We start from the raw sequence: 26,754 nt of genomic DNA on the forward strand, positions 1-26,754 counted from the left end.
TCATTGGTAATGAAGAGATAATAAGATTATATCTTATAAGGTTGATGTGAAGATTCAAAGGGTTAATTTATCCAAAGGCCTCTGGACACTGCCTGGCACATAGTTGGTGCTTGGTGATTGTTTCCTACCACTCTAAAGGGGAAGCCAGTTTCACTCACCATAGAAGGAAATCTTGGAAATAACTTTTTGTTTCGTTGTTTTGGTTAAATTCTTTTTTTTTTTTTAAATACATTTTAAAATTTTATTTATTTATTTTTGGCTGCGTTGGGTCTTCGTTGCTGCGCGTGGGCTTTCTCTAGTTGCAGCGAGCGGGGGCTACTCTTCGTTGCGGTGTGTGTGCTTCTCATTGCGGTGGCTTCTCATTGCGGAGCACGGGCTCTAGGCACACAGGCTCAGTAGTTGTGGCTCACGGGCTCAGTAGTTGAGGCACGTGGGCTCTAGAGCGCAGGCTCAGTAGTTGTGGTGCACGGGCTCAGTTGCTCAGTGGCATGTGGGATCTTCCCGGACCAGGGCTTGAACCCGTGTCCCCTGCATTGGCAAGCGGATTCTTAACCACTGCGCCACCAGGGAAGCCCCTGGTTAAATTCTTGTACATACTGTTGCCTCTCACTCCCAAAGATTAGAAACTTGAGGCTTGCTTTCTCTTTGATCCCAGGATCCTTAGAACTTTCTGCATCAATGGAAATGTTCTGTGTCAGCACTACCCAGTACACTAGCCCCCAGCCATGTGTGGCTGTCGAGCCCTTGAAATGTGGGTAGTGTGCAGCTGAGGAGTTGAAGTTTTAATTTGTTTTATTCACTTAAGTGTAAATAGCCGCATGTGGCTTGTGGCTACTGTGCTGGACAGCTCACGTTCAAAGTGTTAGAGAGTTGGTAAAAACAATAACCCCAAGTTGAGGCTTTCTCCTTGATGTAGTCAGAACTGAAAGAAATGCAGAGGAAATCCCTTTCTCATCGTATAATTCAGTGTTACTGCATGCTCAGTCTGTATGCCACCTAAAATCTTCTCTTGAACATTGGCACACATACCACACTCGGGAAATGCTGTTGCCATAGACCTGAGTCCTGAGACCTGCTCTGGTTCTTAGCAAAGCTCTCAGGGACTGTGGGCCTCTGTTTCCCTGTTTTTAAAATGAGGAGGTCCGGGTTGATGGTGTCTAAGGTAACTACTGGCCCTGATGAGCTGTGATTCTGCAGGTGAGTGAGTGACTCAATGAGTACACATGTGTGATGATTTTGGTCCTCTCCCTTCCAGTGTGTCCCAGATGCCCGTGGCCGAGGGCAAGAGTGTCCAGCAGACCGTGGAGCTCCTCACCCGGAAATTGGAGATGCTTGGAGCAGAGAAGCAAGGAACATTTTGTGTGGACTGTGAGACCTACCACACGGCTGCCTCTACCCTTGGCAGCCAAGGTCAGTGAGAGATGGGTCTATGGGATGGCTGGAACCTGGCTTGGAGTTAATAGACATTCATGTTCATTGAAACCTTTCTGCTCTTCTGCTGAGGGTGGTATTTGTGGACATGCGGCAGATGAGTTTCTGAATTTGTTCATTTTTGACTTCATCTCTTAGACTGGGCCTGTGTTGTAGTCTTTTTGCACTTTGCACTTTTAAAGCAGTGTTTCTCAGAGTGTTGGTCACCAACTAATTGCCTCAAAATCCTCTGGGTTACTTGTTAAAGGTGCAGGTTCCTGGCCCCCCCCCGCCGCCACTGCTTACCGACTGACTGGTAATCAGTCATAATCTACGTTATAATAAGCTCCACAGATGGTCTTCATGCACCCTTAAAGTTGAGAAAGACTCCTTTGAGGCTCAGAAGTCTTTGCATATGATTCTCTTGGAGCTTTAGAGTTTTGGGAACTTTTGTAGAAAGGCTTCCTGTTTCCCACACCTAGCCAGTGGCCTTGGCTACCTCCTTAGCATAACCTTGATCAGCAAAACAGCTTTTGTTTTAAATGCATTTCAAGGTGAGATGGGCTGTGGATGGTGGTGTTAGGGAGGTAAAGAGGATTTTTGAATAGGAATTAGAGAACCTGGGTTCTCTTAGTCTTGGCTCTGTAGTAACTTGATTTTGGATGGTTCCATAGCACAGTGACTAAGAGCCTAGGTCGTGGAACCAGATAACTGAGTCCTGGCTGTGCCACAACTAATTGCAACTTTAGGTCATTCCTGCAACCTGTGACTGTTCTTATGCTGGTCACTTGCCTGTTTCTCCAGGGATCCATTACCTGCACTTCTCTTGCAAACTACATTTGCAAGGCCCCCCTGTAAGTTATCTTTGACCAGTGAGAGGCACGGGGGAAGATTCGAGGATGGAAGAAAGAGAGTCCCCAGTCTCTCTCTCCCTCTCCCTCTGCCTTGGGCTGTGTCTCTGGCTGTTGCTTCTTCCTTGGTTCTAGCTCCTGTTCAGCAGCCCTCGTTCCTGGCTCTCATAACAGCACATCTTCTCTTTTTCCTTCCAGCCTTAGGGACGGTAGTGGCTCCCTGTGTTGCTAATCTTTGGGTGGCTTCACCATTCCATTCGATTTTTCAGTTCTTCCAACCCCTGTACTTCATTCCCTGTATTAAATCCCCTCGAATGAAACTGTCTGGTGTGGGCTATGTTTTTTTGCACCCTTCCCAATACAGTTCTCTTATCTGCAAAATGAAGATAATCACAGTATTTACCTCCTAGTGTTGTGCTAATCAAATAAGTTAATACGTGCAAAGCACTTAGAACAAAGATTGTCATGGAATAAATGTCTAGTAAATGGTAGCTAAGAACTGAACTGAATTTCATCATCAGTAAAATTGCAGTGTTAACATTTGTTTTGACTGCAATAGGAAGAACACAAAGAATCAAAAGAGAGAACGGTTATGAAAGCATTTGTAAAACAAAACACTTGTATATAGACATAAGATAGCATGCTACTTCTGAGAAGCTCTTTGGCCTGGGCTCTGTTTTCCTGATCAGACGTTTACTTTCAAGGAACTACAGTCTAGGTGGAGAAACAGCACATTCTCAGCAGGCAGTGGGGTAGAATGGAAGGAGCTCAGTAGGCCTGGATTGGAGATCCGGTTCTGCTGCTTTACTGGCTCCGTGCCTTTAGGTCAGAAGTTCTCACACTGACTAGCATTAGCATCACCTGGAGGGTGGGAGGGCGGGCTTGTTATCCCTCAGATCGACCCCCCCACCCCTCACGAGTTTCTGACCCAGTAGGTATGGGGTGGGGCGGAGAATTTGCATTTCTAACAGGTTCCCAGATGGTGGTTGGTGCTGCTGATCTGGGACCCAAATCTTTAGTTGCCTTTCAGACTGTTTTCGAGACAGTGAGAACACCTGCAGACTCCCGTAGTATGAATTAAGCATGTTATCACAGTGAGTCTGCACAGGAACAGAATGCCAGATTGGCTTTGGATGTCTTTTTACTGGAGGGTTGAAATGTTTCGAACTGGATTTCTCAGGTGAAAGGTGTGAATTTGCAGCAGGCAGCGGGGAGGGCATGGGGGGAGGTTGGTGTGGAGCCTGGTGTGTTCAGGAAGCGACAGCACAGTGGAGGCCTGTGTAGAGGTCACAGCACCCCCCACCTGTCTCCTCACTCTTTCCTATCGCTGCGCTCTCACCCCTGCCTGAATCCCACCCTCTCTTCATAACCTGTTTTTTCCATGAAAGTTTTTCCTGCTGACTCTTGCCCACTTTGATCACTTCCTTCCCTGCAGTCTTTCCTTCCTTCCCAAGACTTCTGATCTCTCCCAGGCAAGCACTTTTGTTTTATTGTCTTCTAAAGAGTTTTCCGCCTATCTTTAGTGAGATTGTCAGCTTCTTGAGGCCAGGGGCCAAGCCCTCTGCTTGTGTGCCTCTTAAACCCTGACACAGTGTTGGGGATAGTTTAAGTACTTAATAAATATTTGGGGTTGTGGCAGTCTGTCCGTTAACTCTTGTAGTGAACAAACCTTGCTTTCCATTTTTTGCCTTCTTCCATTTTCTACATAACTAAAAATCTATACAGCTTTCCTTCCTTCTTGCAGGAAACCTATAGTAATCAGTGAGAAAACTCATTTCTCAGAAACTGGAATGGGTGAGCTGGGATTTGAAACTGGATCTTGTGATTCTAGATCCTGAGTTCTTTGTGCTGTAGTTGTGCTGCTTGCTTCCCAAGTTGGCTAGATGTCTTAAAATTGTCTAAAGGCTCCCCGTTGCCTTCAGGATGAAGTCTGAACTTGGGCACGGGGACTTCCCTGGCAGTCCAGTGGTTGAGACTTTGCCTTCCAATGCAGGGGCTGTGGGTTGGATCCCTGGTTGGGCAACTAGATCCCACATGCCGCAACTAAGAAGTCTGCATCCTGGATCCTGTGTGCCTCAACTAAGACCCAGCACAGCCTAAATAAATAAATAAATAAAAACAAATAAGTAAATATATTTTAAAAAATCTTTAAAAAAATTTTTTTTAAATGAACTTGGGCATGGAAGAGAAGGCTCTGGCCTCCCTTTCCAGCCTCGTGCTCAGATACTCTTCTGTGGGGCCACTTCCTATGTTTCAAAGAGGGAGGAGGCCAAGGAAGGTAGGGATGGACAGAAAAGAGAGCAGCTGCTTCGTTTGGTGTGCTCAAATGCTGGTACTTTTATTTTCCTTAATATGTGATACATGACTATACAAAAGACCATATGTAAATCCTCTCTGAGTTATTAGTCATCATCCTTAATCATCCACGTGTGAGCCCATCACTCAACTTAAGAATTAAACCATTAGCCACTGTCGAAGTTCCACGTGCCCCTCACCTTTTTCTGTAGAGCGGGTGGGTTATACCACATGCCACCTTTTCCTCTCCCTTCCTCTCTGGAAAAGGCTGTTGGCGAGGGGCTTCCCTCCACCGCCCTCCAGGACCATTGAGGTGATGCTGGATTGCTACCTGGCTTCGTTCAGCGCATTGGACTCTACTCCGCGGTTTGCTGACGAAGGTCTTGATGCTGAGTAGCATCTCCGTCCCTTGCAGGTCAGGCCGGGAAGCTGATGTATGTGATGCACAATTCCGAGTACCCTTTGAGCTGCTTCGCCCTCTTTGAGAATGGCCCTTGCCTTGTTGCCGACACCAACTTTGATGTGCTCATGGTGAAGCTCAAGGGCTTTTTCCAGAGTGCCAAGGCCAGCAAGATTGAGACCCGGGGCACCCGCTACCAGTACTGTGACTTCCTAGTGAAGGTGGGCACGGTTACAATGGGGCCCAGTGCCCGAGGCATCTCCGTGGAGGTAAGACCTCGGTGAAATAGGAGCATATGTGCTGAAGGGGCTGGCTCTGCAGATTTCCACGGCCCCTGAATGCAAACAGATGTTTCTGCCTACCTGATTCCTGTCCACAGAGCCGCTGCGCTTCCTCTCCCTGCATCTTTTACCCTTTCTTTAATCACTCAGGGACTCTCTAGCCCAAGATAGGAATGGGAAGCTGGGTTCACAGCAGGTAGAGAGCTTAGGAAGGCTGACTTGCTGGAGAAGGGGAGGGCTAGTCGGGGGGGGGCGGTGGTGGGAGCAGGTGAATTCTGATGTGGAGGGACCAGTCACCCATCACAAGGACTGGAGCAGACCAGGGCAACTTTCAGTGCAGTTAACTTTTGGGAGGTGGAAAAGTTGTGCAGCATGGGAATTCCCTGGTGGTCCAGTGGTTAGGACTCGGTGCTTTTACTGCTGGGACCTGGGTTCAATCCCTGGTCAGGGAACTAAGATCCCACAAGCCGCCACGGCCAAAAAAGTTGTGAAGCAAAGATGTGCCTTTCCCTTTGACATGCTGTCTACTCTCATGGTGTGTGTGATGACTTCATCTTTGACGTATACACTGAAAATGACAAAGACGGAGTGTGACAGTAGCTGGCTTTGGGACCAGTGAGAATCTGCAATCTACCACGGTCCCCCAAAAAATAATAAGTAAGCTACAGGGCCTGCCTTTTGAAAATTGATGATTTAGTAAGAGAGCAAGGCCCAAACACACAAACTGTTTTTGAAGTTAGTCTATAAGAAATGCCATAAAAGAGGCACAGATTGCTCTGGGAGTTCAGATCAAAGAGAGCACTGCTGACTTTGGGGATTGTGATGCTTCCTGCAGGAGTAGCATTTAAGGAGGGACTTAAAATATAGAAACGGGGGATAGGTCAGTCCTAAGAAGCACCACAAGTGAAGAAAAGGGCGTTAGTGGTCATTACTGCTATGACACTCCAAGGACCTCTAGAGCCAAGATTTCCTGACCCTTTTCATTTGTGATACACCTTGCATTTGCCGAGACCCACTGGAAACCCAGTTTGTTTATCCTTCACGTTTCCAACTTTTTAGTACAAACACACCCTGGCTGTTTCTTTACTTGTTTCTCCTTATGGTTACCAGTAATTTCCCCTGCCATCTCTCCAGTGAAAAATTAGGAGAGGAAAATGAGAAAGCCTAAGATATGTATCCTTTGGCCCCTGTCACATGGGTTGGGAAATTATTTCTTAGGGTCAGAGCCCAGGTTTTATCTACTTAGGGAGTAATGTTTGGTCTTGAAGTGACTTATGAGCGCATGTGTCTACTTTACCCTCTACTGATCCCCCCAACACACACACACACACACTCACACACACTCACTCTGTCTCTTGCTCTTCATTTTCTCTCTCAGAATTTTCCTGAGCTCTCCATGAATCTGCATCCAGCATAGCTGGGACTATATAGTTCTGAGATAATTCAAAGGGTCCTAAATCTGCTTCTGGGTCTTGTGCGTAGGACTGTGGGTTGATGACCCCAAGATGAGACTATCTGAGCCTAAAGGGAACCATGCTGGGTGTGTCGAATCCCTGGTGTTTGGGTTGGATATTTCCTGTGGGGCAGCACTGTGCTAGAAGGTGTGTGTCTTTGCCTCAGGGTTGGGGAAGAGGGGCACAGGGGGCAAGAGGCGCGCGAGAAGCAGACGACCTGTCCTGGCCCTCGCTTACCCTCCATCTCTGTTCTTCTGGTCCCCAGGTGGAGTATGGCCCCTGTGTGGTAGCTAGCGACTGCTGGAGCCTGCTGCTCGAGTTCCTGCAGAGCTTTCTAGGCAGCCACACCCCAGGGGCTCCCGCTGTGTTTGGGAACAGGCACGACGCCATCTACAGCCCAGCAGACACCATGGTCCAGTACATGGAACTCTTCAACAAGATCCGCAAGCAGCAGCAGGTGCCGGTGGCGGGGATTCGTTAGTGACTGGCAGCTGCCCGGCTGAGCTGTCGCCAGGGGGACTCCACAGGAGGAGCAGGTGCTGCACCCTCAGGCCTCTGCACCCCAGAAACCCAGGGCAGACGGGAAGGTTTCCCTCCCTCTCTAGTTCCCAGCTGTGGCTTTTGTTCTGGGGCTCTGGACTCCCCTCCCCTGACCCTCACACACAGCCCCCCGACAGCTGTTTCAGCTGGACTTGGCCTGTCCTCAAGAACAGTAATTATGAAGAGTAGAGAAGTTTGGAGCTTCCCTGCTTTAGGGGAAAAGATAGGATGGGGGTGTCCCTGCCTGCAGGGTGAGGGTGGGGAAGGCAGTCTGTATTGCTCACTACTGGGGATTTGGTCCAGGTCCACAGTGGACAGGCTGCAGGTTGTGTTTGGGCTGGGCTGTAATAAAGGCCTCTCCCTCTGCTCAAAGGATGTGGCTGGGCCCCTCCTGGAAAAGTAGTAAGAGGCACAGCTTATTTGATGGCTATGATTTTCTGACCTGTTTGCTGAAGTGAATTGTGAGTTCACTTTTCTAGAGTGTTGCCTGAGTCCTTTGAAGTCTTCCTCTGGACATCTTTCCATTCTGTTGTGAATTATATTAAGGCACAGGCTAAGGTGCTATAACAAGGAGAACCTAAAGTACAGTGGCTCTTAGAAGTTTATTCTTCTCTTTTCTAATAGTACAGAGGTAATCAAATGGTCCAGGGCAGATTGAACTCTACAGGGTCATCAGGAACTTGGTTTCCTTCTGTCTTGTTCAGCCACCCCTCGGGTGTTGTCCTTGGGTGAGTCAAAGTAGACATTGGCTCCGTGTCCACATTCCACTGGGGAAAGAGAGAGAGAAAGCAGTTCCTTTTTTAAAGGACGTGACCTGGAGTTGCTTAAATCACTCTGGCCACATCTTGCTGAAAGGAACTCTGGGACATAGAGCCTCTTATTTGGGTGGTCATGTGCCCAGTTAAAATGCTGGGGGTTCTGTGACTAAAAGATGAAGGAGAAAATGGATGTGGGGACCCAGTTAGTAGCCTCTGCTACACGGAGCTCAATGGATGTACCCAGGAATGTTCTTGGCTATTACTTTGCAGAGAAGTACCCCTGTAAGCAAGCCATTCGTTTATGAGTTGTATTGTGATAGGGCTGATGCCAGAGCCACTTTAGCTGTATTAGTCGCACGGGAAGTCACTTCCACACCCCTTGCCTAAGTCTCAGCATCAAGACATCTCCAGTTCTCATGCGCCCAGAGCTTAGGGTTAGACAGTTGACCTCGTACTCACACTGTGCTTCATGGTCTCCTGAGCTCTTTCTCCTCATCTGATTTGAGCCTCCAAGCTGCTCATTTGACCTACATTGTCTGCCTACCCCACTCCTGATGCAGAAATGTTCAGTCCAGCTAGCATTGAGATACACAGAGATGGTCTTAGGAAATGTATTAATGTACATACTGCAGTACTGTCCTCAAGGATACTGTCCCTCATTGAAGGCACCTAAAGAGAAATTGTTTTCAGATCTAAGTGGTCAGATCTAAAGCCTCTGTAAGAAGAATCAGGCAGTGGTCATGTTTCCCTTTTAGCTTTGGCTGGCAGGAAGCTCAATTCAACTTTCTAACTGTAGGACCTGTCATCTGTGTTTCTTGTTCTCACCTCCCCCGGCTTCTTGTTTGTTTCTTTGCTTTGTTTTTACTTTTTTAAATGGAGGTATGTTTTAGATATTATTTACACATAATAAAATGCAGAGTTTTTTTTATGTTTTTGGCCTTCTGATTTATGTTTGCTTTTGTCTAGATTTATCTATTTGTATTTTTATGTAGGCTGCCTCAAATCTTCTATGAGATGAGATAGCATTTTGAACATAATGTGTTCCCGAAAATATATAGAAATTGAGTGTGGTAAATATAACTCCAGACTTATGCATTATAAGGAGGGGTTCCTTAAAAACTAAAAAAATAGTATAAACTCCCTAACTAACTATGCCTTTTAGACATAATCTTGACTCATAAATTTCCAGCATTCTTCACTTTTGTTCTTTTCCTTTATTTTGAGCACACATTTGACCAAGATTTAAGTCCAGTAAACATCAGATCAAGCTTTAAGAATTGCCACTTTTTGTCCATCTTTGTCCTTTGCGTCAGTTAAAGAAAGCTTATTACTAAAAAAGGCGGGTAATGCAATACACTTCTTAATTTAACAAATTCAACTCCACTAGCAAAGTTGCCAAAACTGAACTGGTAACTAGAGGGAAGGGCCCAAATGTCATACAGCTTTTGTATGTAAGTCTGAATGGGGCTTTCAAGAGTAGTTTAGGGGCTTCCCTGGTGGCGCAGTGGTTGAGAATCTGCCTGCTAATGCAGGGGACACGGGTTCGAGCCCTGGTCTGGGAAGATCCCACATGCCACGGAGCAGCTGGGCCCGTGAGCCACAACTACTGAGCCTGCGCGTCTGGAGCCTGTGCCCCGCAACGGGAGGGGCCGCGATAGTGAAAGGCCCGCGCACCGCGATGAAGAGCGGTCCCCGCACCACGATGAAGAGTGGCCCCCACTTGCCGCAACTAGAGAAAGCCCTCGCACGAACCGAAGACCCAGCACAGCCAAAAATAAATAAATAAATAAAAGTACACAATTGAATGGGAATAGAATAAAAAAAAAAAAAAAAAAAAGAGTAGTTTAGGATTGTCAGTGTATAATTTTTGAAAGTTCAGGTTGAATGAAAGTTGAGGAGCATTTGTATAAAGGGAAAAGAGGCACGGTTATCCTCATTTTAAAAATGAAAAAAACTTAAACTCAGCTAGTAAATGGAGATGCTGTATTTTGGGTTCAAATCTGACATACCTCCTTTTACACTAGTCTGTCTTCCTGTCACTCCTTCCTTTGCTTTCGGATGCTTTACCCCTCTCCCCGTCTGTAGCTACCCTGAAAGAGCAGAAACCAGGACATTTCTGGGATTCTGCTAACATGTCACCTTGGTGGGTACCTTTGCCAGAGTCACATAGAAATCTGCCAACCTTGACTGTCAGAACCATGCAGGGCAGCTTTAACTTTTACCTGGTTCTCCTTCACTGTAAGATGGGGAGGTGGTGGCTCCCAAGGGGGGTCATGCTGAGAGGTGAGGCTGGAGTCAGGACCAAACTTCAGACTCAGGACTCATGGCTCCCAGCATGTGACAAAGGGTGGCACCTGGACCTCTGTGTGGTGCCAGGTGATTTTAGGTGGAATGTGGAATACATCTTTATTTTAGTACTTATGCCTTATTCTAATGTACATTAGAGAAAAGTATAACTGGCACTTTGTGTCTTAGGATGAGGGTAAATAAGTTTTTTAAGAAGAGTCCACTTAAAGGGAACTGTTAAGTTATAGTGCAGGTGATACCTGCAAAAGGCAAAATCTGGAGGAGGAAGGAGGATGCTAGCATTTGGGGAAACCCTAAGTTTCATCCACTTCGTGTATCCATTGATAGTTCCTGCTCTTTCCTCCTGTGCTGTTCTGATTCTCTGTACCTGTTTCCATGCTGCCTCCCGCTTGCTTTCCTCAGGTCTTGAGTACCAAGTCGTCACATGTCCCCCACTCTGTATTGGTGTCACTGCTCCACTGGGGGAATACCTAGGGACTGGCCACTCCTCCCCTCCACCAGGTCTGCCCCAACCCACTGTGTCCAGTGTTCATTCCTCAGGCTTCAGGATGAGTGAAAAGTTTTCTCTCCGAATCCTGGAGGGAGGGTGAGGGGAGCAGTTAGAAGCGTGTCCTCCAGGTGTCAAAAGTTGAGACTTAAAATATGGGAAGGGCTCTAGGCTGAACATTTTGAGGACATTCACAGTGGATTTAGAGCCAGGCAGGACTGATGTGTGGCCTTTCCCTCGCCACAGCCTCCCTCTCCGTATCTGCTGCTGTCTGGGAGCCTTGGGCTGCAGTCCCCGGTCACAGTTGCTGTGTGGAATGGCTGAGACCGGCTGGGTTACAAGTTTGGTCCTCTCCTGGGGGGTTGGTGTCTTTGGCCTTCAAACAGTCACTTGTAGGGGGGATTCTCCCCCAAGGTGAGAACTCTGCCATTGTGTAGAGCATTCCAAAATCAGTCTCTTGGGTTAGAAGGGACCCTTGAGGTCACACAGTTTGACCATCATTCAGTATTCACATCTTTACACCATCCCTCCCAGAGATCATGCAGCATTAACTTGGCCTCATCTAGGGAAATCTGTTCCCTGTCTATTTCATTTTTGTCATTACCTCTGAGACAAAAAGCAAAGCAAAGCATTTTGCTAGCTGTCCTTTCTCTTGCAGGTTGTGGAGACTGTGTGGTACTTAATGAGGGAGTAGACCATTAGTTGGGGCTAGAGTATGAGCAAGCCGTGACTCTTAAATGCACTGTGGGTTCTCAACCCCTGAGGGCAGCCTCAGGAGGCCTAAGATGCCTTGAAAGTGGACACGGCTTTGTGTATACGTGCAGTTTTCTGGGAATAGGATTTATAGGGTTCATTAGAGTATTTCAAAGATCCGTGGTCCAAAAAAAAGAATCTCTAAAGGGAGTACATCGTGAAGGGAAAGAGCAGGAAGACAAAGATAAAGCAGGTGTGACATACATCCGGCTGACTTACTGCAAGCGAGACCTTCCACTGACTTTTGAACCCTCACCTCGGGTCCCATCTAGGGATTTCCCGCCTTCATTTTATAGGTCTTCAGGCCTTTCAGTCAGTTTCTGGGAAGCTGGACTGTGTTCCTGCTCTTTTCTTTCCTGTAGGTTCCTGCTTCTCATCTTGTCACTATGTATACATACACACAACCTCTCAGAAATGAGTAGGAGCAAATATATGTGAAGCAATCTTTATAGTACTCTTTGTGGCCCCAGGAGTTACTCTTCCATTATGACACACTCCATGGGATCTGAAAATCATCCTGTTGTAATGGCATTTTGCCTAATGAGCGTATTTTCATTTTTCAGGATGGTGTGATTGATGAGGCAGAGAAATAGTTCTTTGCCTCTGTGATGAAATTAGCAAGTTAAAAAAAAAGATTCTTGGAACTCTCGGAGCAAAGATTCCTAATTCTCTTGTAGTCTCTGTCTTATTCCCCAACATATCCCTGCCCCATCAGATGGCATAGACCTGTTTTTAAGGTTAATATGAATTCTACTGAGTTTTTTTTAGAGGCTTTAAAAAGAATTTAGGGACCACATTTATATATCCTAGATTGTCCCAAAGGCAGAAGTCAATATTGGACATCTGTTGTGTGGGAAAGGCAAGGCTAGGAATGTGGAGGTGACAGGTGTTCCGAGGCAGCCTACTAAATGGAAGAGAACACTGCTTTAGGAGACAGATGTCTGGGTGCTAGCCATAGTACTGTCCCTAACTTGCCAGGTAACTTCAATCACGTTGGCCTTTCTGGATCTCATCTGTGTAGTGGGAGTAATGATGCCCTTTTTCCGTATTTCATAGGCTTGTTGAGAGGCTCAAGGGAGAATAGATGTAAAGAGTGCTTTGGAGGCAAGGTGATGCTGTCTCTGCTCTTGCATCTTTTTAATGGTGCTAAAGGTATTGTGTACAGTTAGGATGTTTGAGATGGGAAGCTATAGGGTTATTACTGCTTGGTAGCAGGTTAAAATTCTCCTCCAGTGCAAAGGAAATAGTTGTAATAGAGAACAAGCAATGTGGAGAGAGAGTCCAGAGAAAGTATCTATCATACAGGTGTATTTTTGTAATCATTGAGATCAGTGAGCACAGTTGTAGGGACCATTTCTAGAGCATGGAAATATATTTTTAATATTTACTCATAGTGTTGGGATTTTACTTGTTCTCCTACAACCTAAAGGAAAAGAAGCTGAGCTTTAAAAAAAAAAAAAAGTGGGGTAGAAATGACTATATTTTCTTTGTGTAACACATCCATCATGTTTCCCCTCAACTCCCAAGCCTTAGTTGTGCCTGCTTCTGAACTGCTTTTTAGGTGCCAGTGTATATGGTGACTGAAGAAAGTTGTGTCTAAAGAAAGTTCAGTGTTCCTGATTCTGTTTTCCATTCCTCATTGATGAACCACCTAAGCTCTTAACTCTGAAGCTACAATAAAACCTTTTTGTTAGCTATCTTGCACAGCCTTTTCATATTTGAATTATCTAAAATAGCCTTCTTATTCTTTCTGCTTCCATCTGATACACAATTCTCAAACTTTTTGGTATCAAGATTCCTTGATGCTCTTCAAAATTACTGAGTACCCCAAAGAGCTTTTGTTTATGTAGGTTATATCTACTGGTACTTACCTTATTAAAACTTATTTATAATGAAAAATGAAAGTATTAATTCACTTAAAAGTAACAATAAACACATCACATGTTAACATAAGGAAAATATTTTAATGAAAAATAACTTTTTTTTCAAAGAAAAAATTTAGAAGAGTGGCATTGTTTTATATTTTTGCAAATCTCTTGAATGTCTGACATAATAGAAGACAGTGGATTCTAATATCTGCTTCTGCAGTCAGTGTGTTGAAATTTGCTGTTTGGTTGAAGAATATGAAGAAAATCCAACCTTACACAGATGTGTAGTTGGAAAAAGGGAGAAGTATAGTGATACCGTCTTCCGATAATTGTGGATGTTTTTTTTTTTTTTTTTTTTTTCACACACACACACACTGTATTTTATTTTTACAAGACATAAATAGACTGACACCAAGCATTGTACATGGATGACCACAACAAAAGCAACAATGATTGCAATTACCAAACATGAAACACACTCATACTATGTCATAATATTGACATTCAGTCCAGTAATCCTCCACTGTGGATGTTTTTTGATACTACATCACAGCTCCGCTAAAGGTTAGTTGCAATGTGGAATCTCAAATTCTATCAGTGAACTTTTTGTACTCTATTATATTAACATTCATTGGTTTATTTTGCACTTTGAAGGGATCTTTTACCCGTACACAATTTTGTAGCATCATGCATTGGTCATCTGGGAAATACTGCAGATCTTTTAATGTTGACACATTTCATTTTGCAATATCAAAAAATCATATTTGTTAATATCACCACCAATCTCATCAGAAAAGTCTTGGGAAGTTTTGCCTGAGAGCTTGAGTTTGATCAATGCTGTCAGGCTCAATTTGTTTATTTTTGAGAAACTATCTTTCAGATACCCAAGGCTGAATGACTATAGTTTATCTGTTAGCTGTTCTTCCAAGTAAAAATGGTATTGCATGAATTGCTAATTCAGCTCAAAATTCAGAGAAATTGCACAAGTTCTTTTCCTCAAGAAAAACATTGTAAGGAACAAAAGTGCTTTATGCCTACATCCACTTAATCACATAGAACAGTATTATTGAAAAAATTTGTTCTTACATAAAACAAATAGTTTTTATTTTAGTGCTTCATCAAGGACTTCCTTAAAGTGACACAGATATTATTTTTTTCCTGTGAATGGGTGGCAATGAAGAATACCTTGACTGCTAGTACAATTTAGTGCCATTGGCTTGATTTGTGTTAAGGCAGCAGCAATTTTACCCATTGTGACTTTTGTATCATTAGTGCAAATGTCATCACAGTGACAAAGGCAAGTAATATCTTATTACTATGAAAATAGTTTTGATTTCAGGGACCCTCCTGAAAAAAGTCTGTAGTCACCAGGGCTCCGCAGGCCACACTTTGAGAACCGCTGGTCTAATACATACTCACAGCACTGAGAATCACCGCCCCCATTGCTATTTTGAGAGCACCCCTTCCTTCAGAAGTCTTAAGTGGCTCCAAAATACTTCACTCAAAAAAGCACCTATAATGGTGTCACGTACTTTGTTAGGGAAATAACATTGAATAAGAGCCAATCTTTATTCTCCAAGAATTTTCTTGAGGGGCTGGGGAGTTAAGAGGAGAAAATAGATGAGTTATAATGTAAGATAAGAATTCCTTAAAGAAAATTATGTTAAAGGTGTTAGACAGCAAAGGGAATGCTAAATTTTAGGTCTAACTCTGAGCTCTTGAACCACATGGCAAATCCTCACCAAATCAGTCAGTCAACCACTAGGTCTTCTCCTTTCATCAAACGTCTAAAAAGCCTAAGTTAGCTACGTTTGGAAATGTTTTCACAGGTTTGGCTCCGGGCATTGTAGATTCTTGCTTACACATGCACATGCTCTTTCCCCCTTCTTATTTTATTTGTTGTTCTTTGGCTTTTGTTGCGTCTCTATTTCATATTTACAGGTGTGTAGCTTTGAGTCAGTGTAGGTGGTAACACATACGTTTATTTCTTTTCCTTGCCCTTGTACTTAAACGTAAGCCTTTACCTGTTTTATTAGCCTTGCGTTGGGTGATGTAACTGTTGGTCTTATTTGGAGGAGGCCCCCCCATCCCAAGCTATGTCAGGGCAGTGCACCCAAGAGGCTGCTCGGGAAGGAAGCCTTTTCTTAGAAGATTTGTAGAAATAACCGCTGTTCTATTTCCCTGGGGTCTCCATCCCCACGATGTGCCGAACTTCAGTTTACAGCAGCGAAACTCTTAGGGGGATTTCCATAAAACAGCTGAATTCCGACTGGGTCATCAGTGACAAAAGTCAGACACGTGCTCACTCGCCTGGGAGCCAATAGTAACTTTTGCAAAAGCTGCCTCAGGAAACCCCACAGTTCGGAAGCTGCATCCTTCGGACACTGAAAAATAATAGTCTTTTAACAGAACAAAACAAAAACCTAGACGGGATAATGAGAAAGGCTTTTCCCCTTGGCATTGGGAAGCGATGTCAAAGACGCTCCATCCAAAAGGAGTGCGGGGAGCTATCGTAAAATTCCTTTACAGTTCCGCGGGCTAATGGGCTGGGGAGAAGGGGGCGGAGATGGGCTCGGGTGGGTCTCTGGCCCTTTAAGGAGGAGGGACAGGCGTAAGACTCTGTACCTTTAAGAGTCTCTTTGTCTGGAAACCTCCTTATTTACCCTCCTGTGCTTCAACCAAACTTCGACCCGCGATTCACAACGCCCCTCTACGCCGCCGCCCCTTACGGCAGGCTCAAATCGGCCGCGCGTCGGTGGCTAACCCTAAACTTGGCAGCCGCGGCGCGAACCCTCGGAGGGGATGTCTGTCGGGTCAGGGCCCAGCGCTGCGCCGTTGGCGCAATGCGGGGCCCGGGGGGCGGGGCTCCGACGGGCGGGCCAATGGGTGGGCAGGGGGCGTGGCCGTGTTCGGTTGTCTCGCGCCCTGGTGACAGCTCGCGCGTGCTGATGATGGCGGTAAATAGAGGGGGGGTCAGGGGAGGGGGCGGAGGAGGTGGGGAGGCAGCAAAGGGGATAGCTCCAGGAGGTGGGGGGACGAGGACCGGGGAGGGCGCGACGGCCAGGGATCCCATTCTGAGACTCGGAGGCGGGGACAGGAGTCTCCGGCACACTGGCCCTCCCCTTTAAAGAAGCAAAACCTCACACACCGGGTGAGGGGCGACAAAGGCGGCGCGCGCCTCACGGGCGGGAGGAGCGGCGGCAGGGGGCGGGACCGCGGCGCCGGCGGGCTGGGGGCGCCCGGGGCGAGGGCTGGCGGGAGGCGAGCGCCGGCTGTCCGACAGCGCCGGCCCTTTATTTTGGCGGGGTGGGCGACCGCTGGGTTTGGGGTAAAAGCCTTGAGGGAAGAAGGGAAGGAAGGCTTGGGGGCAGTTGGGGGGAACGGGTCTGTGAATGAGACGAGAAGGATTAAGGGGAGAAAGGGTTAGAAGGCAGTGAGAGGAGTGAGAAAAAGCCAGCCAAGGAGGTTGGAAGGAGGCAAAACCCAGGGGTGGGTGATGAGGAAGCCGGGCCGGGAATGAGGTTAGGAAGACCGAGCCTAGGAAGACGGCTCCTCGGCTTAGGTGTGAGAGCAGGGGTTTGGAGGGGAAAGCTCTGAAGGGGATGGTAGTGGGGTGAGGGTTACTGGGGTAAGAGTTGGAAGTGGAAGGCAAGGAGGGGCAGAGCTGGGGTAGTAGTTGGGAGTAGAGGAGAGAGAGTGATTAAGAGCCAGACGTGACAAGGGTGTGAACTAGTGCAGAGCGAGATGAGCTGAAGGTCTAGGACCCGCGGTGGGTGGGAACTGCGAGGTTCTGAGAAAGGTATGGGTTAGTGGGTGGGCAGTGGGTGTAAATTCTTGAAAGTGAGGGAGGGGGAATGAGACACTGGGCTAGAACCAGGTGGAGTTAGGAATAAGTGCGGTGGGAGTGGAAGGGTGAAAGGAAATAAAGATGAGAGATGGGGCGTTTGTAGGACAATTCGGGGACCAGAAAGCTGAAAGGAGAAGAGGGTGAGGGTGTGAGAAGTGATGAAGGTCTGGGACAGGGTAACTGGGGAATTGTGTTAACTGACGAGGTTCAGCAAGCTCCAAGGTACAAACAGGGAGGTTAAGAGACAGGGTGTAAAGCGGACCACCAGAGGAGCAAGGAAGAGGTGGGCCCCAGGATTTAAAGGATGAGATGGGGAGTGAGGGAAGAGAACAGGGTTAAGGGCAGCTTGGGGAAGCCTGATGGATGTAGAGCTGGGGTAGACTGCACAGGGGTGGGAATTAAGTGTGCAGTTGGGGGAGATGCTCCAGAAGGTCCTCGTGGATCAGGGCAGAGACGCTGTAGTGAAGGATCAAGTGTAGGGAGCCTTTGGTGCAGAAGAGGAGGAACCATGGTGAGTGCAAAGAGACCTAGAGATAGGGGCAAAAACCAAAAAGTAACAGTGGAGGTAGGGGGTGAAGGAAAGGAATTCTTTGTTGAGAAGAGAACTGTGAGTGTGTTGAAACTGTGAGTCCTTTTGTCCATGAAAGTAGGATATTCCAGAAACCTCTTTCTCTCTTCAGGGAATCTTGAATCTGCTTCCACCTTTCATGGCTTTTTAAATCGACTTTTCATGTCCACTTTGAAAAGATGAGACCCATTGTGATTTGATTTTGTTCTTGTATGAATGATGAAGCATCAACTGGGTGCTGAGAAGCTCTGCATTTCACCGGTGTTGTGATAATGGGAAAATGGGTTGTATTTCCAGTGTGGCTGTGCCTGTCTGGTGTGACAGTGTTGTGTTGTAGCAGTGTGATAAATGACAAGCGCTGGGCAGTGCTTTATCGACAGCCTTTTCATTTTCAATGGGGAACACACTGTTGTTGAGATAGAGAAAGATGAAAATCTTTTTGTTTTGTTTGATCAACCAGATTTCTGCCTAATTGTTTTTGGTGGCTGGAGAATATTGAGAAATCATTTCAGAGAAAGGCGAATAGCCAACCAGGGAAGTTTGCCGGGGATGACATTTAAATTGGGGCAGTGAGGACAGCTAGTTCCTAAGCTACCTTTAGCTTTGTGTGGGACTTTTTATACTGTAGTAGGGAACTCACGCATTTAACAAAAATGGAATAAAGAAAGGGAGGTTTAGAATAGTAGAGGATTTTAGGTTAAATAATGGGTTTATTGGTAATTTTTATCATGAAAAAACCTCTAAGATAATGCAAGCTGGAGCCTTGGACAGCTCCACTGCCTCTCCTGTTTTGTAGTTGTGAATAAAAAAAGATTAATATTTTCTAGAAGAAGCTTTTGATTTTTAAGACCCTTTTGGAAATTAAAAGGAAGATAAGAAATTTGGGACAAAATTTAGGTTATTCTTTTTTTTTTTTTAGAAATTCACGTTCTTTTATTTATTTATTTATGGCTGTGTTGGGTCTTCGTTTCTGTGCGAGGGCTTTCTCTAGTTGGCGGCAAGCGGGGGCCACTCTTCATCGCGGTGCGCGGGCCTCTCACTATCGCGGCCTCTCTTGTTGCAGAGCACAGGCTCCAGACGCGCAGGCTCAGTAATTGTGGCTCACGGGCCCAGTTGCTCCGTGGCATGGGGATCTCCCAGACCAGGGCTCGAACCCGTGTCCCCTGCATTGGCAGGCAGATTCTCAACCACTGCGCCACCAGGGAAGCCTTAAGTTATTCTTAATCAGTATTTTGTTTTGATGATTTTTATTCTGAAGCTTTTACGTTTAGCTAAGAATATGAAATGATTATTTGCATTTGATGGTGCCAAAGATAGTATATAATTTACTTAAGAAAAAAATGCAAACTATTCTCGAGACTTATTTGAGGTTATTTCGTTAGTGTACATTCAGTTACACAAAGATGCTTTTTCTTCAAAGTTGTGTAAATTTTGGATTGCTGCTGTTTTGTGGGTATTTGTATAAATGACAAAGATCAAATGGTTGATAGCATCTGTGATAGTTAGCAAAGATTAGATTTTGATTAGTGGATATCAGAGACATTGGTTATTAATGTATGTGAATAATTTAGGATCTTAAATCTTTCTGGATGCAGCTGCTATGTTCATGGATTCTAGATGCTGTTGAGAGGTGTTCAGGGTGACTAGATTGATTTAGCAGTTTAACAGGGTTTTTAAAAATTACTATTTTTCCTGCTAAGTTTCAAGAGGATTAGTCTGAAATGTTAACTTTCAAGCTGAAGAGTAACTTTGGTATGAGGCACCTGTTTCTGTGAGATACGTGCGCGTGTTCCCTTCATTTCTAGATGTGTCTGGCATTGCTAGTAGGTTGTACTCTGTGTGTGGTATTGCCATATTTATTTATTTATAAATATTTATTTATTTATTTTGGCTGCACCGGGTCTTCGTTGCAGCATGCAGACTCTTAGTTGTGGCATGCAGGCTTCTTAGTTGTGGCATGCATATGGGATCTAGTTCCCCAACCAGGGATTGAACCCGGGCCCTCTGCACTGACAGCGCGGAGTCTTACCCACTGGACCACCAGGGAAGTCCCGCCATTTTTATAATGTAATTGTTTTGTACCTGATATCTTTACATAAATTATTTTAGACTTATTTGATAATGATGAAGAAGAAAGTATAAACTATAAGCTAAACAAAGGGAAAGTCCGTTTGGGTCTTATCTATTGTTTCTGTATGCTGCCATAGTGTGTTAAATCACCACTTCTCGTTGTGAGTGGTTATTTCTAAGTTGATATTTCTTTTTTTTTTTTTTAATTATTTATTTATTTATTCATGTATTTATTTATTTTGTTGGGCTGGGTCTTTAGTTGCGGCAGGTGGGCTCCTTAGTTGCGGCTCATGGGCTCCTTAGTTGCAGTGTGCATGTGGGATCTAGTTCCCTGACCAGGGATTGAACCCGGGTCCCCTGCATTGGGAGTGCGGAGTTTTTGTTTTTGTTTTTTTATAAATTTATTTATTTTATTTATTTACTTTTGGCTGCGTTGGGTGTTCGTTGCTGCACGCGGGCTTTCTCTAGTTGCAGTGAGTGGGGGGCTACTCTTCATTGCGGTGTGTGGGCTTCTCATTGCGGTGGCTTCTCTTGTTGCGGAGCACGGGCTCTAGGCATGCGGGCTTCAGTAGTTGTGGCACGCGGTCTCTAGAGTGCAGGCTCAGTAGCTGTGGCGCACGGGCTCAGTTGCTCCGCAGCATGTGGGATCTTTCCTGACCAGGGCTCGAACCCATGTCCCCTGCATTGGCAGGCAGATTCTTAACCACTGCGCCACCAGGGAAGCCCCGGGAGCGCGGAGTCTTAACCACTGCACCACCAGGGAGGTCCCTCAGCTGATATTTCTAAAACTGAAAATGGATAATCTTTTAGTACAAATAATACTATTTATCAATAAGGAATCCAGTGATAAATTTAAGCTGTATCTTCATTTGTTCATCAAGTAGAATTCTACTCAATTTACCTTATTTTGGCTACAATCTTATTTGCTAAGCCGAAAACTTTTTTTTTGACTGCACTGGGTCCTCGTTGCTGACCGTGGGCTTTCCCAAGTTGTGGCGAGTGGGGCCTACTCTTTGTTGTGGTACGCGGGCTTCTCATTACAGTGGCTTCTCTTGTTGCAGAGCATGGGCTCTAGGCGCATGGGCTTCAGTAGTTGCAGCACACAGGCTCAGTAGTTGCGGCACGCGGGCCCTAGGGCTCGTAGGCTTCAGTAGTCATGGCAAGCGGGCTCAGTAGTTGTGGCTCCCGGGCTCTAGAGCACAGGCTCAGTAGTTGTGGCGCATGGGCTTAATTGCTCCGCGGCATGTGGGATCTTCCAGGGCCAGGGATTGAACCTGTGTCCCCTGCATTGGCAGGCAGATTCTCAACCACTGCGCCACCAGAGAAGTCCCTAAGCCAAAAACTTTTAAGTTTATATATTCAACAAGTAGGTTGTACATAATTAAATGTTTTTCTGGTTAATTGTAGATTCTTTGGATGGGAAGAGACCTTGAAAGGACTTCTAGTTTATCCTTCAACTTCAGTCAATATCCCACTTAAATCTTTCCAGGTAGATAAAAATGTATCCTATTTGTGTAAATCTTCAGAGGTAATGTGGCAACCTTTGTAGGTACTGTTTTCTAGCATTTAATTATTTTCTCTATAAGGACAGTGTCTTCTGTCTAAGCAGAACACAATACAATATTTGTGTTTGTTCTCTCTTGCCCCATTCTTGATTTTTGAGTAAAAATACCTGCTTACTATAGTATTAAGAAGACCCCATTTCTTTATAAGCTCAGTAATAGTAGCTACCCATGTATAGTGCTTTCGTGCCAGACACTGTTGTAAGCTCTTTGCAGATTGTAACTCACTTACTCCTTACAGCAATCCAATGAGGTCAGCACTATTACTGTTCCCATTTTACATGTGTTGAAATACAGGCTCCTTTAGATTAAATGACTTGCCCGAGGTTATATTCAGACCTTTCTACAGCAACTTGTTTGATAGTTGATAATCTTGTAATATGGATACTGCTGTTTTTTTGTCAAGTAGTAACTAAATGATACATTTAATCTTTCTTTTTAGTTTATAAAGTAGAATAAGGTGGGGATGGGATTTGAACCTTGGCATTTTGTGGGCAGTCTGCTTCTGTATTACCTCTGCTTGACTGTTGTGAAATGATCCCCCACCATGCTCTTCTCCACATTATTTTAACCCTAACCAGTTTTGTTTGCCAATCCTTAAATTAGCCCTATGGTTCTGTTATTAACTGTTTCTCAGTTCCTTCCTAGATGGGAACCTGGGACAGATACCAATAAGGGCCATATTTCATGCAAAGATTACATCACGGTTCTTACATGCTCGTATTTTTTTTGTTGCAAAATTGTATTTATAAAACGAAACATCCCCAAATCAATAAAATGCCTAATTGCATCGCAGATTAATGAATTACCTTTTTAGCTAGAAAAAGGTCCTGGACTTTTCCTCAGTGGGCAACAGTCTCTCATCTGCAAACCTGTATGATATATAACAAGTCCATACAGGTTTGCAGATGAGAGATTATTGCCCATTGAGGAAAAAATGGAACTCAGATTTCAGTGTGGCTGTCCATAAGCAAAATCTGTTCAGACTCTTGCTGATTTTTTCTATCTTCTCTTTATGTGTGCCTATGCAAGCAACATACTAAATACTATTTATTCGTGCTTTAATTTGCTTAGATAATTGATTCACTTTTTTTTTTAAGACTTTAATTTTTTTAGAGCAGTTTTAGGTTCACAGTAAAATTGAAGGGAAGGTACAGAGATTTCCCTGCCCCAACACATGCATAGCCTCCCCCCATTATCAACATCCCTCATCGAAGTGGTTCATTTGTTACAATTGACCTACTCTTTTTTTTTTTTATTTAATTTATTTTTGGCTGCATTGGGTCGTCGTTGCTGCGTGCGAGCTTTCTCTAGTTGCGGAGAGTGGGGGCTACTCTTCGTTGCGGTGGGCGGGCTTGTCACTACGGTGGCTTCTCTTGTTGCGGAGCACAGGCTCTAGGTGTGCGGGCTTCAGTAGTTGTGGCACGCGGGCTCAGTAGTTGTGGCGCATGGGCTTAGTTGCTTCATGACATGTGGGATCTTCCCGGACCAGGGCTTGAACCCGTGTCCCCTGCATTGGCAGGTGGGTTCTTAACCACTGTGCCACCAAGGAAGCCCCGACCCACTCATTTTTAAAAATAACTAATAATTAGTGTTTTTTAAGTGCCCAGCATGAGCTAAGTAGGTAAATTGTTTGAAACTCAAAACAACCCTAGGAGAAAGCTTTTCTGTTACTACTCAATTTTTTTCTGACTTTGGATTTTTTTTACAATGTTTCAAACCTTATAGAAAAGTTGCAAAAATGATACAAGGAACTTCTATATACCCTTATTCAGATTCACGAATTGTTTTTTATTTTGCCCCATTTGCTTTATCATTTTCTCTCATGTGCGTATATTTAAACAAGTAAATTTGAAAAAAAAATGGATATCCAGGCCTTACTTTTAAAAAGAAAAGGGAAGAATGTTTTGAGTATATCAGCAAGTTGGTATGTGTTTGATTTTAGTCAAGCATGTGAAGCAAAGGAATCTCAAGGTTGGATTTGAAGTGGATTTTGTCGTTTTATGGTTTGTTGTCTTCACTGTATTTTGAAAAACATCCCTCATTAGCAAAAACTGTCGTCGTCTGCCCTTTTGTAGGGGACCTCCTTAGCGCCTGGCATGATGTGGTCACACACAGTGGGTCCTCAGTATATGCTAGCTCTTGATGATGTACGGGTGATTATTATGTGAAAACAGGAGCCACAGCGCTGTTCAACACCGTGACTGAGACATATGTAGGTAAAATACATATTTTACCTAAAGATCCTTATGTTGCTTCAAGGAACTAGAAGAGATCTAAGTGTAAAATAGACTGCCTGAGGAATATTGATTGCAATTAATACAAGTAGCTTTGCCTTATGGTAAGGAGAGGAATATAAATATCTTAACATTCTGTTACCTTCCCCCAAAATTAACAGAAATTTGCAGAGTCTTCAGTTGTCGTGATGTAAGGAGATTTCACTGACCCCCATTCCCATTGCCCCTCCAGCTCATCCTCGGTCTTTATTAAAATGGTGGCCTGTCTGTTTGATAAAGGCATGACCTGCAGAATGAGGCCTGTCTGATTTCAGTGAAAGGATTATTAACTGGATTCCGACAAATGTAAAATACAGCAGTTGAAGCCACCTCCCCTCCTCCGTTAGGTGATAATCAAAGCTGTGAAATATCGCTCTGTATTAAAGCTGATTGTAATAATGAAAAACACTTTGCTCTCATAAGGATGAGAAAATTACAAATTATTTGGAAAGCATTCTTTCCAGTCGTGTGTTATTGTTCCTGAGACATGGGCAGTTTTTAAAGACTATAATACTTTTCCTTTGCCATTTACATGTTAATAGAAGTCTGAAAAGTAAGACACTCTCCTGAAATTTTCAGGGTTGTTTTTATTATGTGTCAAGTTGTAAACAGCATTCTGTGACAGGTATTTTCTCTCTTTTCTTCTATTGAGCTAATTAGTAATTTACACTCTAGTAACATCTCTTTCAGCCTCGCTGTGTGAAAATGCCTGCTACTCTGTGCCTTCTATGCAGCCTGGGCTGGCAAATGATCAGGGGCAGATGTTGGTTAGCATATCAGAAGGATCAGGGATAAAATTTATTTTTGTGTTGTATTTTTATAAACATACAGGCTTTTGTATCTGCCCTTCCCCTGCCACACCGTCCCCCGCTCCCTCCCCCATTCAAACAGAAATGTTATGACCTCCTATAATCCAGAGCTACTGCCCTTGATTCAACTTTGGATTGTTTTCTATTCTGTCTCCCACCCTCACCCCCACCCCCACCCCAACGTTGTGGGATTTAGGGGGGATTAGCAGGGCAGTCTGGCATAGTTTAGAGCCCAGGAAGCTGGTCTTCACTGCTCCCTCCCATCGACAGAATACAGAGCTTTTTTGTCATTGTCTTTAGAAACCAGCAGTGCTTCTCTTGCTGGGCGAGTTATGTGAGGGGTGGGAGGGCAGCACTGTTGCTAGTGAGTTAGGAAGGTGCTTTTATATGACAGTTGATTCTCTCCAAAGGAAAGATAGGCCCTACTTTTCCGTCAGCTTTTTCAAAATGCAGCCGTGAGTGACCAAAAGACAATTTACAGCTTGCCTTTAGCACTTTGTCACACTGGTGTTCTGCTCTCTCCTGCCCCCACTCTGTCTCTGTCTTTCAGTCTCTGACATGGAAAAGATGATGTGTAGTATCTGTCATGTGTTCACTCAGATAGGCCATGTGGGCATGTTAATATAGCACGAGCTTTTGACTTTGAAATAAAGTCTTAAGTATCAGTTTGTTCTGTGAAGAATATAAATTTAAATTGAGAAAGGAAGGGCAGAGAGGGGTTTACTGATTTATCAGTTCTGAGCCAAAACCTTTCTAGAATGCTAGATAATTTGTGGTGCTTATTTTTTCAGTTATGGATACTAATTTATCGGGATAATAAGGTCAAAATCCCTGTTAGAGCTAATTAGAGTCTCCCTGACAAAAATTGTTACCTGGAGGTGGCCACAAAGAAAATCAGGTGAGAAAATGTGTGAATAGCTCAGTTCAACCATCGTTGCTAATAGCATTATAATCATAGACACCTAGCCTTTGACAGTGAATCAGCGTTCATGAACAGAGGTCATCTCGTTTATGTTAGCATTCACTGAGTATGTGGGGCTCTGTTAGTGTTTTGTTTTCATAATCCAGAATGTAGAATGTTTCTATGGTTGGCCATTGCTAACATTTACTCTTTTTACTCTCCTTTTTCTATGTTCTAATATAACCACCTATATCAGTTGTCTTAATTATATTGGATGTTCATGGTTAGATATTGATTACACTCGTGTGCTTTAACATTCAAAAGAGGTCAAAGGTCAGATTAATAAACAACATATGAAAAAGTAAAATATCAAAGTGGCCTGATCACTCAGGGGTGTTGTGAGAAAGTAAAAATAAGAAAGTGAATGTATCACTAGGAAGTTGAATATACTCTTTTAAAAGAAACATTTCTAAAATATATGGCATAATGTGAAGAACTGATAGCAATGAATTCCAAGTGAAAGGTAAGTATTGTGCTTTAGTGAAGAGATCAAACTCATTTGTGGTGGCGTCATTGTCCACTCCATGCTAAAATCCCAAATCGGTTAAATATTACCAGTCTCCCTAGTTATACTGTTAATGTGCTTCTTGAATTATTTTTTTTCTCCATAGGCCGTTCAGCTTAGCCTACAGCTAATAATAAGTTCCAAACCTATTTAAGCTATAAATTCTAATTCTACTCATTTAAATAAACATAACATAAAGCATAAGTACCACTTTTTTACCTATTAGATGAAGAGATTAAACAAGTTGATGATAGCTAGTAGTGATGAGGATGTGGGGAAATTGGAATTCTCACACACTACTGATGGGAACGTAAGTTCCCTTGAAGGTAAATTTGCAATGTCTGTTGGAATTTTAAATGTGCGTACCCTGTGACCCAGAGATTCCACTTCTAGAAATTTGTCCTATAGATATATTTATACATGTGCATGAAAAATATGAGTACAAAGTTTTTCTTTATAGCATTGTTTGTTCCTGCAAAAAAATGATGTCTGTCAGTTAGGGACTGGTTAAGTAATGTATGGTGGGTCCATACAACGGAATACCACTAAGCTAATAAGGAATGCAATGAATCTTTATTTGCTGATGTAGAAAGATGTCCATTGTTAACTTTTTTTTTTTTAGGTCACGTTATAGGACAATAAGTATAGAATATTCCTATTTTTGTAAAATGTTAAGGAGTGCCGTTGAGGTGTTCCCTTTTTTGGGGGTAGGTATTCACTTTTTACTCTATGTACTTCTATAGTGGTCACTT

The 26,754-nt window shown here is 44.2% G+C and overlaps 1 protein-coding gene and 1 non-coding gene across 4 annotated transcripts in view; both read left to right on the forward strand.

The window, feature by feature from the left end:
- MED20 (mediator complex subunit 20) overlaps positions 1-26,754 on the forward strand; it is a 44,557-nt gene that overhangs the window by 2,326 nt on the left and 15,477 nt on the right. The window contains exons 2-4 of one of the 3 annotated variants that reach the window (XR_005021698.1): positions 1,256-1,410; positions 4,972-5,225; positions 6,957-7,227. Coding sequence is in view for 2 of the 3 variants with exons in the window: in XM_036867693.1 (XP_036723588.1) it covers positions 1,256-1,410; positions 4,972-5,225; positions 6,957-7,172 (625 nt within the window). In the remaining variant the exon portion in view is untranslated. Of the gene's footprint in view, positions 1-1,255; positions 1,411-4,971; positions 5,226-6,956; positions 8,920-26,754 lie in introns of those variants that run through there. The other 2 variants (XM_036867694.1, XM_036867693.1) reach the window with 2 other exon arrangements.
- Positions 5,618-5,689, forward strand: TRNAK-UUU. The gene has a single exon. It is a non-coding gene; the product is annotated as a tRNA-Lys (tRNA).

This window comes from Balaenoptera musculus, chromosome 11 (genome assembly GCF_009873245.2).
Source record: "Balaenoptera musculus isolate JJ_BM4_2016_0621 chromosome 11, mBalMus1.pri.v3, whole genome shotgun sequence".
Lineage (NCBI taxonomy): Eukaryota > Metazoa > Chordata > Mammalia > Artiodactyla > Balaenopteridae > Balaenoptera > Balaenoptera musculus.